This window comes from Miscanthus floridulus, chromosome 15, assembly GCF_019320115.1.
Source record: "Miscanthus floridulus cultivar M001 chromosome 15, ASM1932011v1, whole genome shotgun sequence".
Taxonomy (NCBI): domain Eukaryota; kingdom Viridiplantae; phylum Streptophyta; class Magnoliopsida; order Poales; family Poaceae; genus Miscanthus; species Miscanthus floridulus.
This window is the reverse complement of record NC_089594.1, coordinates 74,515,915-74,539,764: the sequence shown is the minus strand read 5'-3', so window position 1 is coordinate 74,539,764 and position 23,850 is coordinate 74,515,915. Positions and strand designations below refer to the sequence as shown.

Here is a 23,850-nt window from a genome sequence, read left to right as displayed (position 1 = left end):
TCTGAAGCTCATCCATGAAATGCTCGGGGGCTTGTCGATGCGGGACCCATGGGGTTTCCCATGGAGAAGAGAGAAGAAGACCTAGTCCAACTAGGATTCCCTACATGTAATCCTACTAGGACTAGTTACACGTAATCCTACTAGGATCTCTACTTTATAACCGACTAGGACTCCCACCTCTCCTGGACTATATAAAGGAGGGCAGAGGTCCCTAGATCAACGGACACACATAACCGACAGAACTCACAACCACAACAGACCTCGCAACACAACAAATAGCGCAGGGCGCAATATACTATCCACACCAGACTGGACGTAGGGTGCCGTGACTTTTCGGCGTGCCGAACCAGTATAAATTGTTGTCTCTCTACGTTTACCATCGAGTTCCTACAAACGCCGATACCCCTCCGAACAAATCACCGTCCCGGGTACCCCGTGACGGGTTGCCGGTGGTAAAACATCGACATACACCTTGACCAAGTTCTCTCACCTTTCACCGGTACTAGAGGGAGCTTCCCATGCAAGTATTTGGGGCTGCAACTCCACATCAGATCGCTGCAAAAGATCCATGTGCAACCTCTCATAGACCATATTGGGCAGAGGTTATCCAAGTGGAAAGGAAGATGGCTTAACAGAGCGGGACGCCTCACTCTAGTGACCTCTGTCCTCTCCTCCATGCCAACCTACCACCTGACGGTGTTTCCTCTGGCTGCATGGGCTAAGAAAAAGATCGACAAAATCAGGAGATCGTTCCTGTGGACGGGGGAGGAGAATGCCAATGGCGGGCACTGCCTTGTTAACTGGCGCACAGTTACCAAGCCAAAAGACCTCGATGGTTTAGGCGTCCCCGTCCTTGATAGATTTGGGAGAGCCCTCCGGTTGCAAAGGCTTTGGCAGGAATGGGTGGACGATCCCAAGCCTTGGAGCGGCTCCCAGCTTCCATGTTCTGATGATGATCGTCTCCTCTTCAACTCCTCAATCATTATAACTTTGGGGACGGTGCAAAGACTAAGTTTTGGCACCACAATTGGCTCGATGGATAGGCTCCTAGATACCTAGCCCCAAACTTGTTTCGCCTAGTTGCAAGGACAAACCGAACGGTGCAACAAGAGCTCTGGAACAACAATTGGATGCACAAGCTAGGAAGGAAAATCACCTCTGCTGTCTACATAGAGGAGTTTGTGTCCCTTTGGATACGGATACAAGATGTGCACCTACAACATGGCGTCCAGGACACCATCATCTGGCGATGGACCAATGACGGGAACTACTCCACCCGCTCGGCCTACATAATACAATTCAAAGGCTCCCTTGTCCCCTTCCGTACGGATTTGATCTGGAAAGCGCATGTGGAGAACATATGCAAGATCTTCGCCTAGATCTTAGTGCAAGATAAAATTCTAACAGCGCAAAATCTACAGAGGAGAGGGTGGCCACACCAACAACAATGCGTGCTCTGCAATGGACCATTAGAGACCAGCCTCCACCTATGCCTATGTTGCCCTTTTGCAAAGGCGGTTTGGGATCAAATCCTTTCGTGGGAAAACTTCAATCAAATTCTACAGCAACCACAGGTGGAGCACACCAATATCAGTTCATGGTGGGAAGAGGTGGCGAGGAAAGTGCCAAGATCCGAGCGTAGGCGGCTTAACGGGGTAGTAATCTACACCTTTTGGAATATTTGGAAAGAGATAAATAGGAGAATCTTCGACAACAAGATAGAAACGGTACCGCAAGTGGCCGCAAGGATAAAGAAAGACATAGAGCAAAGGAAGAGAGCACTCGCTTATGTTTAGTTGTTGCCCCCAACCCTTTCGGCCTGTGTATCTCCCTACTTTGTATGCTAGTGGGGGGGATGAAAACCTAATCTCGAGTGCCTTTGATTGTACATAAACTTGCTTTCCCTATCTTAATTGAAAGGCAGAGCTTCTACCATTGCGTTCCAAAAAAAAAAGAATTCCAGAAGCCAAACTGTCCTTGTACATTGCCGTGATGTAAAAAGGAATTTTGGGTTGGATTTTCTGCTCAAGGGCGATAACTTTAGCTTTTTGCTCACTTGTCATACTGCATGCTATCCAAGACTTGATGAGCTTCTGGGAGACACCTGAATTGATGGGCTCCTGATGAATGCCTTCAGAAGATGGGACATGTCCAGCTGCATAATGTCAAGTTGCCAACCAGGGAAAAAAAATTATTAGTAGTACACAAAGAATGCAAGAAAATTCTGAAACTGTATGTACATTACACACATCAAATTCTTACTTTTCTTCTGTGATGGAGAGTCTATTGGGTTCATCTTGGGAGTCTCCGACTGGATAGCTCCAACTTTCTCTTCTACTTTACTCCTCTGTTCATCAGTTAGAGATGTGTGGCGTGTGAGCATGTATGGAGGCTTAGCAACTCCATACCTCTTAGTTGGAGACACATGTCCTGCAGAGAAGCCCAGTCACAAACATGCACGGTCATCGGATTCAGAAACATTATTAGTAGACTAGTAGTACACAAAGACTGCAAGAAAATGCTGAAACTTTATGTACATTACACACAGCAAATTCTTACTTTTCTTCTGTGATGGAGAGTCTGTTGGGTTCATCTTGGGAGTCTCCGACTGGATAGCTCCAACTTTCTCTTCTACTTTACTCCTCTGTTCATCAGTTAGAGATGTGTGCCGTGGGAGCATGTATTGAGGCTTAGCAACTCCATGCCTCTTAGTAGGAGACACATGTCCTACAGAGAAGCCCAGTCACAAACATGGACGGTCATCAGATTCAGAAACATTATTAGCAGACTAGTAGTAAACAAAGAATGCAAGAAAATGCTGAAACTTTATGTACATTACACACATCAAATTCTTTGCTTTTCTTCTTTGATGGAGAGTCTGTTGGGTTCATCTTCGGAGTCTTTCTGCTGCCGCTTGGGCTACCAACTGCCAACCTTTTGCCTGTTGGTGATTGCATTTGCTTACCATGAGAACCTTTCCTTTATTGCATACAAGGGGTGCTGTCCAGCAGAACGCAGGAGAGCTCTTTCTCACAGCCACTTGGATCGAAGATTCGGACTTTCAAGTGTGAGCTCCCACTGTTTTTGAACACTAAAAGATCACCTTGTTCAAGTTTGTAAGCACTCACAAATTCTGCCCATCCAGACCGAAGGACCAGCTTGTTCTGTTGTTCCTTAGCAACCTCAACGGTGTATGTCTTGCCATTCGGCACCTTGAATGTGACTTGTTCAGACATTTGCTCTCTGATGTTGGCCACAAACTTCTTCGGTATGGTCTGCATGAGTTAGCGAATTAGGTGTTTTACATCACAAAGAGGTGAACACTAATGACTGAGGTAAATACAAGTGAAAAAATGGGCCAGGAACCACCACAGCTACTAATCAGTACTGACTTTTTTTAGATAAAGGAAAACAAACATTCCGATCTCTGCACTTACAGATAAGTGCATACAGCCAGTCCAAACAGAACCAATGACTAGAGCATATAGAGTAAGCCTATTCATCACACCTGTAGTTTTCTAACAGCCAGGTTGATATTGTGGTCGCCTTTCCTACATCATTAATTTCAAGAGAATCCTTTTCTACATCATTCATTTTAAGGGAACTGGGACTGGGACTCTGGGAGCACATGTGGTTAGAGGATAAATATAAAGTTTTCACGTTTGGATTCAAAAATGGAATATTCTGGTTTTCCATCAAAATAAAAGATCTCTTTTTTTTGCGAAAATAAAAGAAACATATCTGTGCACAAGATTGCAACGAACAGGGTCACGGAGAATGTCTTACCACCCCATTTTTGAAATGACCAATCATAATCTTGACGAAACGCTTCCGATTATCCATGTGGTGCCAATAATGATGTGCAATGCACTCTTTGAAGACTGTCCCAGATTTGCTCATCCTACCACCTCTCCTAATAATGTAATTTGAGATGAAGCTATTAGGGGAATATTAAATCCAATGCATGCACCTACCCTACTCATGCACAACCTGACTAAGCAAGTACAAGAGAAATAACCCAAATATATCGGCCATTTTTTCAGAATTATAATGATAGCCGCAGCAAGTATGTTGCAAATATAGCATGATAAGTAGTTGGTCGGTCATTGTACCAAAGTTGTGAGGATGTAAATCAAATATTTTTAGGACCCACAGCTCAGTGCTGCTCCTTTGCCCCCAAAAAGGAGAAAGATACATAAACATCATGTTGACTGAACAATAACTCAAAACAATTTTAGTTTGTAGGGTAATGCAACTGCAACAAAACAAAAAACATTTTTTTGTGCTCCTGACTACGCATAACATTCAGATTTTTCAGGCCAAATAAAAAAATCAAAATGGGTACCCGGCCAGAAGCAAATTACGAACTTCATTAGGTGATCAAGATTTAGAAAAGATGAAGAGGCCACTAACCTTGGAAAGGAGCTCCACAAGTCGTTGCACCTTCAGAAAAGTAGCCTCAACACCAGATGCCCAAACTCCAGCTCCAGTCCAGACTATTTAAGGGCAAGGCCAGCCTCACAGGCTCACATTGCCTAGTACCTACATGGTGGATACTGTACCTGCGTTCCTGTGATTTCTCTCTAGCACATTAGCCAATGTAGGTAATCATAACTTCTACTGAAAATATTGACGCACAAAAAAGAATGGCATGCATGATTACTTCCACTGGGATTCTGGGAATCTAGAGTTAGTGAGAACCAAAGGCTGCGAGGAATCTAATGAAATATGCTAGTGACACTTCGTTTCATATACTAAATAAATTATTATAAAGGAGAATGCTAATATCCAAATAGATGCAGCAACCAATAACAAATGAATTGGAAAACAATGAGCAAGAGAGAAGCGGTTCTTCTGCAAGCGGGTTCTCGGTGCACCAATAAAAACTTACAGGGGTACAATGCAAAGGATGAAAACATATATAGAGTAATTGGTAAATTTATCACAACAAACGGGATGGGAATTATAGATTATCCAAATTGGTTGTATTAGGAAATGAAGAGAGTGAAGACAATCAGTTTTAATTAATTATACTACTATATTTATCGATGAAGCATGGGTTGATGAACTAATGGGTTACATTCAAGAGTGGCAAACCAAACCCCAAAGGTCTTCGTAGTAATGGGAAGCCCTAAAGTTAGGTAACCGAACTTATAACACTAAAATAATTATTTATGTGGATTAAAACCCACTTGGTACAAAAGAGTCATTAATGATAGGGAAGAGGGGAGGAATAGAACTGAACTGAAACTGAGCTCTTTTTATCCCAATGAAGACGATGACATTGCACTGCTTCAGCCCGTGATTAGTTGCTCACCCAAATTCCAAAAAAGTGCTACAGTACCCGTTACATCGAATCTTGCGATACGTGCATGGAGCATTAAATGTAGGTGGAAAAAAAAACTAATTGCACAGTTTGATTGGAAATCGCGAGACGAACGTTTTGAGCCTAATTAAACCATGATCGAACACTAATTGCCAAATAAAAACGAAAGTGCTACAGTAGCCCAAAATCCAAAATTCGCCCAACTAAACACCCTCTCAGTATCCTGTGGCCTGTGGGAGATTTTACAGCATCTCTGACAGAGAAATTGATGGAACAGAACATGGCATGTCCAGTCACCAGGGTCAAATCAACTTGGCCTAATCGAGTACAGCAGTGTTTTCTTCCATGAACCTTTGAATGAATATATAAAATCTGCTAACAACTAAACTGAACAATTTTACAGTACTATAGTATAAAAAGTTGAAGGTATCATCAGAGATTCTCCAGCATCTCTGGCTGCCAACCGAGTGAGAAGTGCCAAGTGTGACAACTCAGTGATCACTGATCAGATCAGAATCAGCCACGGTTCTGCCATAGGTTGCAGACATATGATGATGATGACCACCTTGTTTTCACTTTCACAAAACTGCTTCACTCGTTATGTAAGCATTGAATAAAAAAAATATTTGGTGTCGGTTCTTTGTACCTTTTTCGTCTTAATCAATTTACATGCAACTTTTCTGCATATTCGAGAGATGTATTGAGAACTAATACAACTAGTATATTAACACAAGCTCCTGTGAGCTATAATCTATGGAGACATAGGTATTAGAAGTTTGTGGATAAATTTAATGTTTACAAGTAATTAAAGTAATTTATATTTGTGCTCTTTTTTATTTTTCTAATAAATATCTAACATAGACACTCTTTAATCTCTATCATGTTATGATAAATGTATCAATTACTCTATATATTTTTCTCATCCATATCTATAGTTTTTCTAGAAGGGCAGGCCTGGTGCAGTGGTGAGACCTGTCTCACTGAGTCACCAGGTCGTGGGTTCGAAGCAGCCTCTCCGTAGATTTTGCGGGGGAAAGGCTTGTCTCGGTTTATCCCTTCCCCAGACCCCACTCATGTGGGAGCCTCCGGCACTAGGTCTGCCCTTTTTTTTATATATCTATAGTTTTTCTCCCTCTGCATTTTTTTTTCTCGAACTACGCAGGAGATCAAGCTGCGCGTCATTTCATTAAGAAAGAAGTGAACAAATACAAAAGATTAGGGGAGACCCCCCCAATCCTTGCACACCAACACACCCACCAAAACAGAAAACAAAAATTGCCAACAAAAAATCGCAGACTTGACCGGTAGCCAAGGCACCTAAGTGCCCAGCACCAACGACCTAGTAAGGAGCTCCTGGAGCTTTGAGGCCCCAGCCATACACCACAAAGAGCTCTCATTTGCCACTGTTTGGAGTAGTATCTGGATGCTTGGACGTGCTCCTTCAAACACGCAGGAGCAATGTTTTCAAGTCATCCGATTAATCGTGATTAATCGCGACTAATCATCCTTATCGGTCCTTAGTGACCGATTTGGGGTACCGAGGCGACCAGCTCGATCAGAAAGCTGGTCGTCCGATTAATCGAAGAGTAATCACGATTAATCGTCCGACCAGGACAGGGACGACTAGTTTGGTTGCTCTGTTTTTTGGGCCTGTTTAACCAGGCCTATATGTGGCCTATTGGGCTTGCAAGTTGGTCTGTTAGGGTTAGAATAGACACAAAAAAGCAGGAGGCACGCAGGCTCACGCCTACTTTTAATGTTGATTTGCTTAATTAGATGACTAGTTGCCTACTTTTTTTGTACTGTTAAATGTCAATGTTTGTGACTCTGTGTCGAACACTTTAGCTTATGTGTACTGAACTTGTTTGGTTATGTAATATCTTGGCTGTGTGACTGCTATGGTCTGCTATGTGCTAACTGTTAAATGCTAGTTATTTGCTACTGCAGCAGTGTTGCTATTGAGCTGTGTCAAGATCAAGACTACATTAGTGTTGCTAATTATGGTCTTCTTTGGTATTTTAGGCTTCCAGCAGCAAGTCAGCAAAGAAATAGAGTTTGGGATAGGAATATGGACCTCTGGACATGGCAGAAAAGAGAAGAAAACAACTCCCACAAGTAAGTCACCAGCCAAACACTAATGTAGTCTTGATGCTTGCTTTATTGTGTATACTATATAGTATATAAAGGTATATATACAGTAGGTATATATTGTTGGAATATATGAGTTGGCCCATTTATTTATTCAATTCAAGAATTAAAAGCCCACCAATAAATGCTAGAGAGATAAGTGGATTTGAGGAAGATCTTAACTGACTTAAATGGTGGACTCTGAGTACACCTATTGCAAAGTCAATCAAGGAGACTGGCGTGCCACACGCGCGCGCGCTCGCTCGCCTCGCCGAGCCGGGCATGGACGGAGGCGAGGTGAGGCGACGCGCCAAGCCGAGCCGAGCGAGCGAAGCGACGTGATGCAGTGCGGTGAATCTTTTGCCAGTTATCAGAGTCATCAATTGAGAGAATTCATTCTAGTAACGGCTACGTACTAATCTCTGGTATATTCCAACGGTTACTAGATTGATTGCCGCAAATTGATGACGGTGCTGAATGCCAGGCATCCAGGTTCATTTCCCCTCCCTCACTGCTCGTCTATATAAGGCACTCTCCTCTTCCTTCCTGAAATACATACGAGCACCGAGTACTCCTTTGAGGAGACTTCTCTCTTCTCCCACTGTCTCCTGCTGCGCTCTTGTATTCCCATCGCCAGCACTACGCGCACAAGTTCTGGCGAGAGCAGAGCCTCCGGAACCTCGCCTTCTGCCAGAGATCCTGCTCGGGATAGGCAGGCGATAAGGTTTTTGGGAAGCGTTGAACGCGACTGCTCACTCCCTCCCTGATCAACTACGTCCTGGTGGCCGAGGCGCAGCGCTGATCGACTACAACGACTACTTCCTGGTGGCCGAGGCGCAGCACTGATTGACTACTTCCTCTTCTTCCTGGAGGCCGTTCGAGGGACTGCACTGCAACGACCTCTTCCTGCATCATTGTTGTATGACTACATCGACTGAGGCCATCCCACGACTAGTATGACTAGTCCAGATGGTAACGGCGCCTCTGGTGCCTTCGGCACTGGCCCCACCTCAGGGTACAACCTAATTCATCTGTGCTTATATTTGTTCTTGTTTATTAGATGTTTAAACTTGAACACTGCCGCATATTTGTTCTTGTTTATTAGCTGTTTAAACTTGAACACTAGCACATATTATCTGGTCACTGAATCACTCAACATAGTCATAATAATATTTTACATGTTTAATTTTGGAATTAAAATATACCGAAATATGCCTAGAATTCTAACAATCCAAAAACCTTATATTGTTGATAGGCTTTCGGTATCTAGTTTTGCTGCGTCCATTAAGCCAAACGTATTTGATGGTTCCAATTACAAGCGTTGGCGTGAGAGGCTTACGTTGTGGTTGACAGCCATGAACGTTATGCATGTCGTAGCCGGAAAGCCCGAGGGCAGCACGTCAGAGGATGCAAATGCCTTTGATCGTGCTGACAGCTTTTTCCAGTGGCGCCATCATAAGTGTTCTAGCTGAAAATCTTATTGACACGTACCTTTCGCTGCCAACTGGCAAAGAGATGTGGGAAAACTCTTGAGGCTCAGTTTGGAGTGTCTGATGCTGGCAGTGAGCTGTATCTCATGGAGCAGTTCCTTGACTACAAGATGGTTGAAGACCTGTCCTATAGTTGAACAAGCTCATGAGATTCAGGCGCTATCAAAAGATCTCAAAGACTGCAGCAAAGAGATTCCTTGTGTGTTGCCCGACAAGTTTGTGGCCGGAGCTATTATCTCTAAGCTGCCACCTTCTTGAAGGGACTTTGCTATTTCTCTAAAACACAAGAGGAAAGAGTTCAGTATCTTTGATCTCATTAGGGACTCTTGATGTTGAAGAGAAGGCGAGAGCAAAAGACACACGAGGAAAAGGAATTGTTGGAGCTTCAAGTGCCAACTTTGTTCAGAAGAACAATTCCAATTCCCAAAAGAAGAGAAAGAAGCCACCGCAGAACCAAGGAAAGACTAAACAAACAACTGCACCGGCTAAAAAGAAGAAGAAGTGAGTCTGCTTTGTGTGCGAGAGTCCGGATCACTTTGCTTCACAGTGTCCTGAATCGCAAAGGCAGGAAGTCTGCCAACATGGTTATAAGCGAGGCTAGAGGAACATCGGGGTACGGTAATTTATTACCTACAGTTCTTTCAGTATGTTACTCACCCGAGTGGTGGATTAACACCGAGGGCTAATATCTATGTGTGTGCTGATATCTCCTTGTTTTTTTCTTACCAGGTCGGAGGGACTGGCTCCTTGTTAATGGGAAATGGATCACATGCACGTGTTCTTAGTGCTGGTACGGTCAATCTGAAGCTTACTTCGGGAAAGACCGTGCAATTGAAGAACGTGCAGCATATCCCCACTATCAAGAAGAATCTAGTCAGCGGATCTCTACTGTGTAGGGATGGGTATAAGTTAGTCTTTGAGTCCAATAAATGCATTCTGTCTAAGTTTGGTACTTTTATTCGAAAATGTTATGATAGCTGAGGCTTGTTCCGCTTGTCTTTGTCTAATGATTGTAATAAAGGTGTGAATAACGTTGTTAATGTTGATGAATCAAATGTTTGGCATTTCGAGGCTTTGTCACATTAATTTTGGTTGTATGACGCGCTTAGCTAATTTGAGTTTAATTCCAAAATTTACCTCTGTCAAAAATTCTAAGTGTCATGTTTGTGTTGAATCAAAACAAACTCGCAAGCCTCACAAGGCTGCAGAGGCGAGGAACTTGGCACCTTTAGAATTAATTCATTCCGATCTGTGCGAAATGAATGGTGTGTTGACAAAAGGTGGTAAAAAATATTTCATGACTTTGATAGATGATTGCACTAGATTTTGTTACATCTATTTGTTGAAGTCAAAAGATGAAGCATTACATTACTTTAAAATCTATAAAGCTGAAGTAGAAAACCAACTAGAGAGAAGATCAAACGAATTAGGTCGGATCGTGGTGGCGAATACTTCTCAAATGTTTTTACTTCATTCTGCGAGGAACATGGTATAATTCATGAGAGGACGCCTCCCTACTCACCTCAGTCAAATGGGGTTGCCGAAAGAAAGAACCGCACTCTAACTGATTTGGTTAACGCCATGTTAGATACAAGCGGGACTATCCAAGGAATGGTGGGGTGAGGCTATATTGACTGCTTGTCATGTCCTAAATCGTGTTCCTACAAAGAATAAAGAAATAACGCCATTCGAGGAATGGGAGAAGAAGAGGCTAACACTTTCTTACTTACGTACTTGGGGTTGTTTGGCAAAAGTTAGTGTGCCGATAACTAAGAAACGTAAGCTTGGACCTAAAACTGTGGATTGTGTCTTTCTGGGTTATGCTATTCACAGCGTTGGCTATAGATTTTTAGTAGTAAAATCAGAAGTACCTGACTTGTATGTTGGTACTATAATGGAGTCAAGAGATGCTACATTTTTTGAGAACATCTTTCCTATGAGAGATGAAACAAGTTCATCTAGGCAAGAGTTTATCGAGAAGGATATCTCTACCGATGTGATAGAACACAGTGAACCTACACTTGTGGAAAATCCTGAGAAGGATAACAATGAAGCTCTCAGAAAGAGCAAGAGACGAAAGGATTGAAAAGTCCTTTGGTGATGATTTCATTGTATACCTCGTGGATGACTACCCCTAGAACCATTGAAGAGGCATATTCATCTCCTGATGCTGACTATTGGAAGGAAGCATGTAAGGAGTGAAATGGATTCTATTATGTCTAATGGAACTTAGGGAAGTCGTAGAACGTCCTTATGGGTGTAAACCCGTAGGATGCAAGTGGGTGTTCAAGAAGAAGCTTAGGCCTGATGGTACTATTGAAAAGTACAAGGACAAGGCTTGTGGCTAAGGGCTATACTCAGAAAGAAGGAGAAGACTTCTTTGACACTTATTCACCTGTTGCTCGATTGACCACAATTCGAGTGTTACTTTCCCTAGCAACTTCTTATGGTCTTCTCATCCATCAAATGGATGTTAAGACAGCTTTCCTAAATGGAGAGTTGGAGGAGGAGATCTATATGGATCAGCCAGAAGGGTTTGTAGCAAAAGGTCAAGAAGGAATGGTGTGTAAGCTGTTAAAATCTTTGTATGGCCTCAAGCAAGCTCCTAAGCAGTGGCATGAGAAGTTTGATAAAACTCTTACGTCCGCTGGCTTTGTTGTGAATGAAGCCGACAAGTGTGTGTACTATCGCTTTGGTGGAGGTGAAGGAGTGATATTGTGCTTATATGTCGATGACATATTGATTTTTGGGACAAGCCTTAATGTGATTAAGGAAGTCAAGAACTTTTTGTCTCAAAACTTTGAGATGAAAGATTTGGGAGAAGCTGATGTTATCCTTAATATAAAACTAGTAAGAGAAGGTGATGGTGGGGTTACACTCTTGCAATCCCATTATGTGGAAAAGGTTCTAAGTCGCTTTGGTTATAGTGACTGCAAACCTGTTTCAACACCTTATGATGCTAGTATAATTTTAAGGAAAAATAAAAGGATAATGAGAGATCAACTGAGATACTCTCAAATTATTGGTTCACTTATGTACTTGGCTAGTGCTACAAGGCCTGACATCTCGTTTGCTGTGACCAAACTAAGCCAATTTGTTTCAAATCCGGGAGATGATCATTGGAATGCTCTGGAGAGAGTAATGCGCTATCTAAAAGGTACTGTGAACTACGGGATTCACTATGCTGGTCACCCAAGGGTACTTGAAGGGTATAGTGACTCAAATTGGATCTTTGATGCTGATCAGATAAAAGCCACAAGTGGATATGTATTCACACTTGGAGGTGGCGCTGTTTCCTAGAAGTCTTGCAAGCAGACCATCTTAACGAGGTCAACAATGGAAGCGAACTCATAGCATTAGACACCGCCACTGTAGAGGCTGAGTGGCTTCGTGAACTCCTAATGGACTTGCCGATAGTTGAAAAATCGATACCGGCAATTCTAATGAACTCTGACAACCAAACTGTGATTGTCAAGGTGAACAGTTCAAAGGACAACATGAAGTCGTCAAGGCATGTCAAGAGGTGGTTGAAATCTATCAGAAAATTGAGAAACTCCGGAGTTATAGCTTTGGACTATGTTCAAACAGCTAAGAATCTGGCAGATCAATTTACAAAGGGTCTTTCATGAAATGTGATAGACAATGCATCTATGGAATTGGGCTTGAGACCCACGTGAGTTATTCTATAGTGGTAACCTATTCTATGTGATCGGAGATACCATGAAGTAGGATGGTGAAACAAGCTATAGTCTAGCTGAGAGAAGAGAACCTTTGAATAGGCTCATTCTAGTAAAAGATGCATTTCTCTTCAATCCTGTATGGCAGGTTGGTTTATACCTTAATGCATTCCGAGTGGTCTCTTTGAAACAAGGTAGTTGTTTCTTTGAAGCAAAGATGTTGTCCTATAGAATATCTTTTGAAGAATGTACCTATATGAGTCTGACTACTGGTCATAGTCTATAAGATGTGGGTGATCTCTAGAAACTCATGAAAGGCCTGGAGTATGACTTATAAGCTCCAAACCGCGGGGATGCTTTCGTAGCCTAGTATCAGTGAAGGACTCTAGTCAAACTTGTTTGCACAAGACTGTCAATTAAGGCATAGTCCATCGTACAGTTGTGAATAAGTGTAGCCTTAGTTCTAGATGGAAGTTTAACTTAACAGTCTCCATCAAATACTGGTATATCAAAGATTACAGTGGATCTGAGAGCATTTTTGGTGTGGCTTGAAATTCTTGGTGGGGATTGTTGGAATATATGGGCTGGCCCATTTATTTATTCAATTCAAGAATTAAAAGCCCACCAATAAATGCTAGAGAGATAAGTGGATTTGAGGAAGATCTTAACTGACTTAAATGGTGGACTCTGAGTACACCTATTGCAAAGTCAATCAAGGAGACTGGCGTGCCACACGCGCGCGCACTAGCTCGCCTCGCCGAGCCGGGCTTGGACGGAGCGAGGCGAGGCGACGCGCCAAGCCGAGCCGAGCCGAGCGAGCGAAGCGACGTGATGCAGTACGGTGAATCTTTTGCCGGTTATCAGAGTCGTCAATTGAGAGAATTCATTCTAGTAACGGCTACGTACTAATCTCTGGTATATTCCAACGGTTACTAAATTGATTGCCGCAAATTGATGACGGTGCTGAATGCCAGGCGTCCAGGTTCATTTCCCCTCCCTCACTGCTCGTCTATATAAGGCACTCTCCTCTTCCTTCCTGAAATACATACGAGCACCGAGTACTCCTTTGAGGAGACTTCTCTCTTCTCCCACTGTCTTCTGCTGCGCTCTTGTATTCCCATCGTCAGCACTGCACGCACAAGTTCTGGCGAGAGCAGAGCCTCCGGAACCTCGCCTTCTGCCAGAGATCCTGCTCGGGATAGGCAGGCGATAAGGTTTTTGGAAAGCGTTGAACGCGACAGCTCACTCCCTCCCTGATCGACTACGTCCTGATGGGCGAGGCGCAGCACCGATCGACTACAACAACTACTTCCTGGTGGCCGAGGCGCAGCACTGATCGACTACTTCCTCTTCTTCCTGGAGGCCGTTCGAGACACTGCAGTGCAACGACCTCTTCCTGCATCATTGTTGTACGACTGCATCGACTGAGGCTTCCCACGACTAGTATGACTAGTCCAGATGGTAACGGCGCCTCCGGTGCCTTCGGCACTGGCCCCGCCTCAGGGTACAACCTAATTCATCTGTGCTTATATTTGTTCTTGTTTATTAGATGTTTAAACTTGAACACTACCACATATTTGTTCTTGTTTATTAGCTGTTTAAACTTGAACACTAGCACATATTATCTGGTCACTGAATCACTCAACATAGTCATAATAATATTTTACATGTTTAATTTTGGAATTAAAATATACCGAAATATGCCTAGAATTCTAACATATATGTCCTGATATATAGGACGACCAGGGGTCGACTAGGCTCGACTAATCGGCCTGGTCGACGACTAATCATGATTAGTCTCTTGGTCGGTCCCATGGCGACTAGGTTCAACTGGACGACTTGAAAACATTGCGCAGGAGTTGCAGTGCTTCCAAACCTCCCAGGCCACAAGTATGATGAGAGAGTTCAAACCTTTCCGCATATCTTTTGGAACTGGTGTTGCACCACCAGGCCGAGAAACTAGAGGACTCAGCCGTGGGCAAGTCGATGACCAGGTTCAGATATTGGAAAATGAAGAACCAAACCTGACGAGTGAACACGCATGATAAAAGAAGGTGCTGGGCTGTTTCCTGTGCCTGGTCACACAGAGGACAGGCGTCTGGGTGTTGCAGCCCACGCTTGGCCAGGCGATCCGCCATCCAGATCCTTCCTTTTAATGCCAACCAAATGAAGAATTTGCAGTGTAGAGGTGCCCAGCTCCGCCAGATTCTTCGCCATGCTGCAAATTTTATGGAACCAACAAAGAAGGCCTCGTAAGCGGACTTGCTGCTATATGTATCAGTTTGGGTCAGCTTCCATCGAAAATGATCCTGAACTTCTCTATCCAACAAGTCCCAAATCCTAAAATAGTCCATCAGAACTGGGACAGTGAGAGCCCCTTTTATGTCAGACGCCCAGACCCTATTATTTAGAGCTTGTGCTACTGTCCTTGATCTCACCACCCTTTTGGGGATGGCTTTATAAAGGTTGAGAGCTATTTCTGCCATAGTGTTGCCATTTATCCAGCGATCTGACCAGAATAAAATTGTGTCCCCATTTCCAACTATTGCATCAACCGCCATATGAAACAAGGCTTGAGCTTTTTGTGGTACCTGAATGGTGAGACCAGCCCAAGGTCTTGATGGATCTGTTTTCTGTGCCCAAAGCCAGCGGATCCGAAGTGCCCAACCAAATATTCCAGATTGTGAATGCCTAGCCCTCCATATTCAAAAGGCCTCTGAACCTTTTCCCAGGCTACCAGGCAATTTCCTCCATTAGCCTTTTCCTGTCCTCTCCATAAAAATCCCCTCCGTTTCTTGTCAATGGCTCTGATAACCCATTTGGGAAGATCCACCGCAATCAGAAGGTAAATTACAGTGGCTGTCAGAACCACCCGTGTTAAAACCAAACGGCCTGCTCTATTCATCAGTGAAGCTTTCCAACCTGGTAGATGGTCCGCGACCTTGTCAATGAAGGGCTGGAACACCTCCTTAGTTGGCTTTCTCAAGGTCAGCAGCAAACCCAAATAGGTACACGGGAAGTCTTTGATTGCACAGGCCAAAATATCAGAGGTCTGCTGCAAGTCTTCATCTGACTCCCTCTGCATTGTACCTTCAAGTATCTTCAATATATATTTTGTTTAAAACATAGCTAAAGTTATGGCAGTGCCCATGTCTCATGATGTTTTGCACTAGATTTTGACTTTTAAATTTTGATCATATAAGTTGCTAAACTTTTTTGCCTGCATGTTAAGTTGAAATTCTTGTGCTTATGATTATACCTTTTATTCAAAATACTCATTTTGTAGTTGTTTATCAAAATAAGGTTCTAGGTTTTAGACTGCACTCTTAGTTACTGCAATGGCATAAACGGTCATCAAAACCTGCCAACAGCAGTCTTATTTCAAATAAATCAAAGGGCACCCCTGATAGCTAAAAGCATTCAAAGAACTAGTGCTTCACGAAATGCATTTAATCAAATCCATGTCTTCTCTCAGTGCATATTCGAGAGGCCCTTACCTCAAGGATGCATAAATGCAGGACAGCGAACACTTCATGATAAAAAAGACAAGAGGCCCATACCTCCTGCCAAGAAGCACTACAACTTCCATAAGGAGGCAGCTTCGAAACTAGTCATGGAAAGCCCCGGCCCCCAGCATAGTCGCATACTCCAGATATAGGGCCGTCATGATTACTGGTACAAGAATATTGACTTTCAAGCACCAAAAGCTGCAAGGAATCTGCTGACATAAAAGTTTAGTCCGCAGGGGGTGTTTTGATTCGGTAAGGTTTTACAGACTGTTTACCGAGAAATTGAATAGAATCATTTTTTCTAAAAAAAATGATGATGTAGATTTTGTCTTCTAGTGTTGCAATACAATGAAAGACACCAAAACAAGATATTGCCAGGACTATTGCAAGACATCAACTGTTAAAACTCACAACTTCAAAGCAGTGGTTTCAAAAGTGGAAGTAAAAAAATCACAGAAATAAGGGGGAATCACCCAAATTCAACACTCAAGCTCTAGGAACCTCAACTTCAAACTGTTTAAACCTTAAGAATTTCTGAATTTGGACCACAGTCAGGGGCGGAGCCAGAAAATTGATATAGAGGGGACCATTGTCAACAACAAAGCATTGGTTAGCTGGCAGGAGGGTCCAAGTTCACTTAATACGCCTTAATAATTAGCATAAGAATCAAAGGTGTTCTTCTGTTTTAACTGGAGGATTAGGGGGGGGTGCCCCCTTCCCTCCGCCTCTGACCACAGTCCACCCTTTCCAAACAGTTAACAGACACTTAAAGAAATTTATTTGTGCAACTAATAACACCCACCATGCAAACGAGAAGAATGGGATGAAGGGATGAGGGAACGGAGAGATACAGACCTGAATTGATCCTCCAGGTGCCTCTGTTTAGTACCCTGAGAAACTGACACCACACTGCTTGACATTGGGAGATATCCCAGAATCTCTAACTGTGAAATTGACTGAGCAAAGGCATGACCTATCAAGCATCAAATCAATCGATAAAGCATAGACACCTAGTAAGCTAGTAAAAGAATCATCCAGGGCTTTCAGCCATAGAGCTCGAACATCTCTGCTTTCAACAAGACTGAACAACTCTGCACCTCTGGCTGTCATATTGAGCGAGCAGTGCAAGGCATGGCATGGCAGAATCAGCAAGGCCTGGTGCCCTGGTCAGGTAAGAAACAGACAGTTTGTGCCAAAGACTTCAAACCTATGATGACATTGCCTTACTTCAACTAAACTGGAAAAAACTGAAGATTTTGAAATGAAACAAAAAAATGTATTTGGAACCAATAAAATTCCTTCATTTGAAATCCATTGTTAACTCAGTTTCCAAGTTAACTATTTTAATGCTACATGGGATACAATTCAAATTTAAAATATTGAAAACATCAATCACCTTTTTCCGGATTCACATCTCCCTTATGTACTAAGGTGGACTAGGCAAGAGCAAACTATGTCTGCTTTAAGTATCACAAGTTCACTTCGTATACTCCATCATTTGTACTTGGAAGGAAAACCCATGAGATCACAGATTCTTTGAGCATCCCAAAAAAATTACAACTGAGCATTAGCATCTAAGTATCTAACACAGATAAGACAGTAATTTGTATGAGCTTCAAAATTTTGATTACTAGCATAAAGGAGAAGGGACCACTACCTGGATCTATATTATGGCATCACAGAGTGGGAACTATAATAAAGTTCCAGAGTATCGCCTTGCGGTGAATGGGGACCATCAAAAGTCATGAACAAACTGAAATCGGAACAGTTCAAATAGGAGTTACCTTTCCTGGATAGTTAAAAGCAAAGCACAAAACAAATTTGTAGTTTGCTTTCCTGATTTTGGTTTATTAGCACAAAGGGAACATTAAGGTTGTATCAGACCTTCTCCATGTTATATCATGAATTCATGAGACCGTCTCCATTTCAGAGAGGATCCTAGGAATGTGTATGCCATGGACTGACAGTAGGATATGAAAAGACTTCAGGGCTGCATTGAACAAAGATGGTCCCAGGCTGCAGAAACAGCAGCATCTGACTATACATCCTAGAATATAGTTATCAAGGCATTCAACTTTCATTGTGATAAAAAAATAACATTAAAAAAATATCCTGTTTCTATGTGATCACAAGAAACTTAAATGGCATAATACAATACAGGCAATATGTGGTTGATATTTGCTCAGCGCTCATAAAGAAAACAATGGTACTGCACTCAAACTTCAAACCCAACTGGATGTTTTACTATTATATTTATGAAACCTAAACATGTACTGTGCAGATTAAGCAGCCCTAGATGCAAATTGGAAGAATATTGGAACCTAAACTCACAGCATTCTAAGTTTCTGGTTTTACTTTATGAACAGATAAGAAGTATTCAGCAACATCCATATGTTATGAGGATCCACAGACCACAGAACATATTCAAACTTTCAGATCACAAATTTTAAGCAAGAGACGCACATAAGTTGACCAAAATGAAATGTTTGCTAAGATGTAAAAACCACATTACGAACACACATCTGAGACTGAGTATCTGACTAAATTGAACTTGCACAAAACCACTCAAACTATTTCATTTCCAATGAGCTGCTTTACAGACATTGTTCCGTGGGAAAGAGCTCTACTGATGAGCTGCTGGTACATATTTGAGTTGAGCAAACTCTACATGAATAAAAACAAGTCATATGACTCATATCGAGGAACTAGGCAAAGAATAAACAAATCTGCTAAATCCACTACTGATTACCCCTTGAAAGCATAGAAGACAACATATGCTTCAACAGAAGGAGAAATCACCTTCCTCTCACTTTTTGTTGCTATGTTACATGTCATGCTTAATTTTGTCCTTCTGAGTGGTCAGCAGCAATGGTGAGGCGTTCACTTTCAAGAAATGAAGGATCAAGGAACTTGGCAACAAAAGCCCACATCTTGTAAACATCTTCAAAGTTAGTAAGGAAGCCAAGTGAAGCAGTCACGACTTCAACTCTTATGGTCACCTTTTTATTGTCTCTGCGTCCATTCTTATAAAATGAAGCCTCAGGTATATCGAGCATGCCATTTAACTGTTTCTGGTTCATGTCTACTTTTATATGATTGAGAAAACCAATGCCAACAGATATGCCGTTTTTCTCAGCAATCTTTTGAACAACTTCAGCATTAACAAACGTTCCATCATTTTGCTTCACATTAAAAGCAACAGCTGCTCCCCTTTCATACTTAATCTTGGGACCATAGATGTGTACAAGAGGGACTCCATCACCACCTTTCGAGTCTGGCAACTTCAGTTGCAAAAGTGAAGTTACTAGCCAATTGATCAAGTATCTCAACCTAAGAGTAGTTCTGTTGAGTCCCATCATATCAACATGATCAATGTGCCTGCAAATTATCTCTGGCTCCCTCCTGCCCCAGTCCTGAGCATCATCATATCCATCACTTGCACAACCATCATCATCACGGAATGTATATCCAGAAGCTTCAGCAGCATCTGAGGCCCGATTCAGCCTGTCAGCAATGATATTAGCCTCCGTGCTGAAAGAAACTCTGCGCCCCATGCTTAAACCTCCATCAATCTCTTCAACACCGAAGAGTCGCCCCCCAGTAAATCTGCTGTTGCCATCCCTACCTCCCAGCAGCCGGAATTCCCCTTCAGTCTCCCTTCTTATCGCACTTTCTTTGTGCTCTGCACCACCATTCATAGCACGTTGGCATGCCACCTCTTCGACCTCTGGCTCCTCTTGGATTTCACTAACCTGCCTGAAATGAGTTCTCCGCCCATTCTCAAAAATTTCTTCTTCAGGGTCTTCCTTGAGGCAGTCTGCATCTTGCGAGACTGATAGCACGGCTGCATCAAAGGAAATCACATGACCATCATAAAGTGGGCTTCTAGATATCCTGGAAGTTAAGTTTGGGGACATCCTCTTGTTACACTTTCTTCCGTTGAACCAAGAAGATGGTAATGGTGAACCCAGTTTCCCTTTCTTGAACTGACCAGACTTCTCTGACCCCAATGGGCTCTGGCCAACATCAACCCAGAAAGAGTTCTCTGATGAACAGTCCTCACTGAAGGCTGGACTCCTCATGACCTCACCCATAGAGACGCTCTCAGTTTCTTCAAAGATGGTGCTTGCCCCATCCCTGTCTGAGCTGCTGTCCCGACCAGGATCACTCTCAAAAGTCTCTCTAACCTGAGCAGACGTGTAGACACCTGAAAATGCTGGCAGCTGCGACCCATTTTGAGCATTAGAAGACGGCTTTTCATCTTTGTTAACGCCTGCATCATCTTCAAGCCCATCAAATGCATCAAAACCATCAACTGAGTCACTGAGATACTGTGGAAACACTGGAACAATCCTCACCATTCCTGATGCATTACACCCATTTCTCCCCTGCAGTGTCCCAATTACTGACTTCTTGATCAGAAGGCAACCAAACCCAGTTGGGTCTGCACCAAACACCCTGTAGAACGAAGTTATAATGAAGTCTGGCCGAAATAGGGAGAGCCCCAGTGAATCCATGTCCTTAGGGCCAAGTGCACCAGCATCAAGCATCACGTGCCACCCATTCTGCTGCGCCAGCGCCATCCACTGGTAGGAGTACTTGGCGCCGGTCACCCGAGACTGCGCAGGGAAGACAAACAAACCAACTGCAGCATCCCGTCGCCGCCCCTTCTTCTTGCCGACGATCTCCTTCCGCAACTCCGTTGAGCAGAGCTTCAGTGTTGGCCAGCGGAACCATGCAGTGAGCGTCTTGGCACCCTTCACCCGTGCACTCTGTGCCATCCAATTGACGGACTGGCTCTCATGGTCGAACATGGTCAGCAGCCTCCGGTTGGTCTCGAAGGGGTAGCACTCAGCAAGCAGCCGGAACGCTGACCCACGGCTCACTGTGAACACCAGCGCATACTCGCTGGCTGGCACATTCAGGTACTCCAAGATGCGCTCTTTGATGTCATTCTCCACGGTGCCGGGCTCAGCGCCGCCATAGAGCGCATGGTTGCTCAAATTGGCATTGAGCTCGTGCAATGTGAAGGACGACGAGGAGGAATCCCAACTGGAGTCGAAGAGGCCGAAACCGCAGTAGTCTAGACAGACCCTGCCGGCACCGGGGGCGTCGAGGTGGGAATAATGGTCGACGCGGAGGCGGTCGACATCGGCGGTTGAGGCGTAGTCCGGGTACATGGCGATGAAGGTGGCGATGGCGTGGGGGAGCAGCGGGAGGTCGGAGAGAGACCGGAACGGGCCGGCGGCGGCGGCAAGGGCCGTGGCGCGGAGGAAGTCCCGTTGCGCGCGCAGGCGCGCCAGGGAGCGGGAGCGGGACACGGCGGCGTCCGCATCGGCGCCGGCGGTGTCTGGCGGCGGGCAGAGGGAGCCATCCTCCGACGCTGCGTCGAGCGCGTCCCGCAGCTGCCGCAGGAAGGAGGACGGGTCGTCACGGTGGCCGTTGCTGCCACCACCGTGCCCACCGCCCCCGCCGCCACGGCGCCGGTGGTTCTTGGCGAGGAGGACGGCGGCGCAGTGGGATAACGGCTTCCATAGCGACAGATGCATGGGCCTCGGATCGAGAAGACGCCGCTCTCCGGCGGAAAAATCGCAGCTTTCCGGTGGCGGTTTGGATCAACGAGCGGAGTGAGGCATGGAGTGGGCAAACCCCCCGAGATTTCCGTGCGAAATGGGGAGATTTTGGACCAACGAGTGCAGGAAAACTGCAGTTTCGGGAGGAAAAACTGGATCTTTGGGTAGCTGGTTCTGGGCGAATCAAGAACTGCGGTGGTGGAGCACTGGGCGTGGAAATCTGAGGTTTTCGTGGAGGGAACGGGATTGAGAGGCGAGGAAATTGCAGACAGAAATTCGAGCTTTGTGGTGGGAGGGATTGGGGAGGGTTTGAAATGCCAGGACACCCCTCATCTTTGCAAACAAAACGTGAGGTCTTTTGCTTTTGGCAGGATCAAGAACTCAAATTAAAGAAAAGAGCACAGCATCAAACAAGGGGAGAAAAAGAAAGCAGAGAAAAACAAAAGATTTGACTCCACTTTTTCCGCCACTCCAGCCGTTCAGCAAGAACCGCTTGGTAAATGAAATGGAATGGGGTGGGGTGAGATATGACTGAATAGTTCTTGAAATCTACAGCTACTCCTACATACAAACAGGAGATAGAACAGAGTCCAGCTCGATTCACAGATGAGGAAGAAAGAAACCCGAGCTCAGAGGCAGATGCAGAAACCAGCTCCCAGCCACACACCCTAGCTCCTCTCAACTCACCAAACCCCTTGCAGGTGTTTTCAATGCCACTAAATGCAGCGCGTCATGATGAAGAGGAGGTTGCATTCATTGCCTTTGCAAGAGCTACTAGCAGGCAGCAGCACATCACCCATCACCAACATTAAATACTAATAAAAAGCATTAAATCTAATTAATCTAATGTCCTATTCATGTGATCTTAAACCAGATTTGATCCGCTTCTTTTTTCATCTAGAATAGTGTTTTTCTCTCACAAATTTCTCCAGCATTTCTCCAAACCATCCAAATTCTTATATAATTTCTCCTAGCAAACAGATCCTATGTTGTCAAATTATGGACTAATTAGCCTTAAAAAATTCGTCTGATAAATTAGTCGGAAGTTATATAATTAATTTCGTAATTAATCTATATTTAATACTTTATATATGTATCTAAATATTTAATGTAACCAGAATTTTAGTAACGTACATAGAAACCAAACATGGCCTTATTTGGCCTTATTTGCTTTCTAAGTTGTTCCTCCGTCCTCTTACCTCTTGCTCGCTTTCTGGTTGTTCCTCCGTCCTCCTCCTACCTCTTGCTCGGGACTGGAGTAATAAAGTACTGACAGTCACTATTTTAGGGGCCGCCGTTTGTTTGCAAGTGTACTATCTTCACCAATGGCTTGATTAGTTTTTAAAAAAAATTTCAAAAAGTGCTACAGTAGCTATCATATTGAATCTTGTGATACGTGTATAGAGCATTAAATATAGACGGGAAAAAACTAATTACACAGTTTGGTTGGAAATTACGAGACGAACGTTTTGAGCCTAATTAGTCCATGATTAAACACTAATTGCCAAATAAAAACGAAAGTACTACGATAGCTAAATTCTCAAAATTCGCGAACTAAACACGCACAAGTAAAAACAAAGTGTTTGGTTTGGTAGCATTAATTTTCCCCTGGGCCCTACCTTACAGTGTGTAGTAACAGAGTGGGCTGGCTGTAAAGCAGCAGCTGCATCCAAACAAGTGCTTGTGCATTGACTTTTCCTTTTCTTTTTTTGTTATTAGGGAAACTTTTTCCCCATTGAAATGCAGTGTTATTGGTCATCAGTTTTTTTTTTTTTGTCTATGGGGTTAAAGCAAAAGCATGCCACAATGATCGTCTTCTTGACTGATTTGTGGAGCTGTCTTTGGCCTTTTCGCCTAGTTTCGTGCTGCTTTTCTTGCACTTCATGATGATTTGTTATAATAATGCATACAACAAGTTTGTATCTGTTCAAGGAGCTCCTTATCTTTGAGATGGTCCCACCAAAGTTAGATAGTCATTACTCCTTACTCCTTAGAACGAATGTGTTGTTTCCATCAGCTTGAATTTTAATGGTGAGAACTACTCCTACCCCAAACTGACATTGACTTTCATCATTGAAAACCTGTAGGGCCTTTGTTTAGATTACAAGTTTTTTCACTCTCTCTCCGTCATATTAAATCTTTGGACAC

At 43.6% G+C, this 23,850-nt stretch overlaps 1 protein-coding gene and 2 long non-coding RNA genes across 3 annotated transcripts; all 3 read right to left on the bottom strand.

Annotated features, from left to right (window-relative positions):
* Window positions 1-1,883: 1,883 nt before the first annotated feature.
* LOC136509614 (uncharacterized) lies at window positions 1,884-3,261 on the bottom strand. The gene is made up of 4 exons (XR_010772400.1): window positions 2,844-3,261; window positions 2,560-2,727; window positions 2,263-2,430; window positions 1,884-2,155 (listed from the first exon to the last, which is right to left on the bottom strand). It is a non-coding gene; the product is annotated as an uncharacterized lncRNA (long non-coding RNA).
* A 554-nt stretch (window positions 3,262-3,815) lies between these two features.
* Window positions 3,816-17,381, bottom strand: LOC136509615 (uncharacterized). The gene is made up of 4 exons (XR_010772401.1): window positions 16,985-17,381; window positions 16,181-16,338; window positions 4,414-4,570; window positions 3,816-3,913 (listed from the first exon to the last, which is right to left on the bottom strand). It is a non-coding gene; the product is annotated as an uncharacterized lncRNA (long non-coding RNA).
* Window positions 17,382-18,680: 1,299 nt separating this feature from the next.
* LOC136506808 (uncharacterized) lies at window positions 18,681-22,458 on the bottom strand. The gene has a single exon (XM_066501705.1). The coding sequence runs from the start codon at window positions 21,676-21,678 to the stop codon at window positions 18,967-18,969; it is 2,712 nt and encodes a 903-aa protein (XP_066357802.1). The 5' UTR covers window positions 21,679-22,458; the 3' UTR covers window positions 18,681-18,966.
* Between the last annotated feature and the right edge of the window lie 1,392 nt (window positions 22,459-23,850).

Coding starts and splice junctions, on each gene's coding strand:
- LOC136506808 (XM_066501705.1), bottom strand. CDS start 21,678: ATGCATCTGTCGCTATGGAAGCCGTTATCCCACTGCGCCGCCGTCCTC.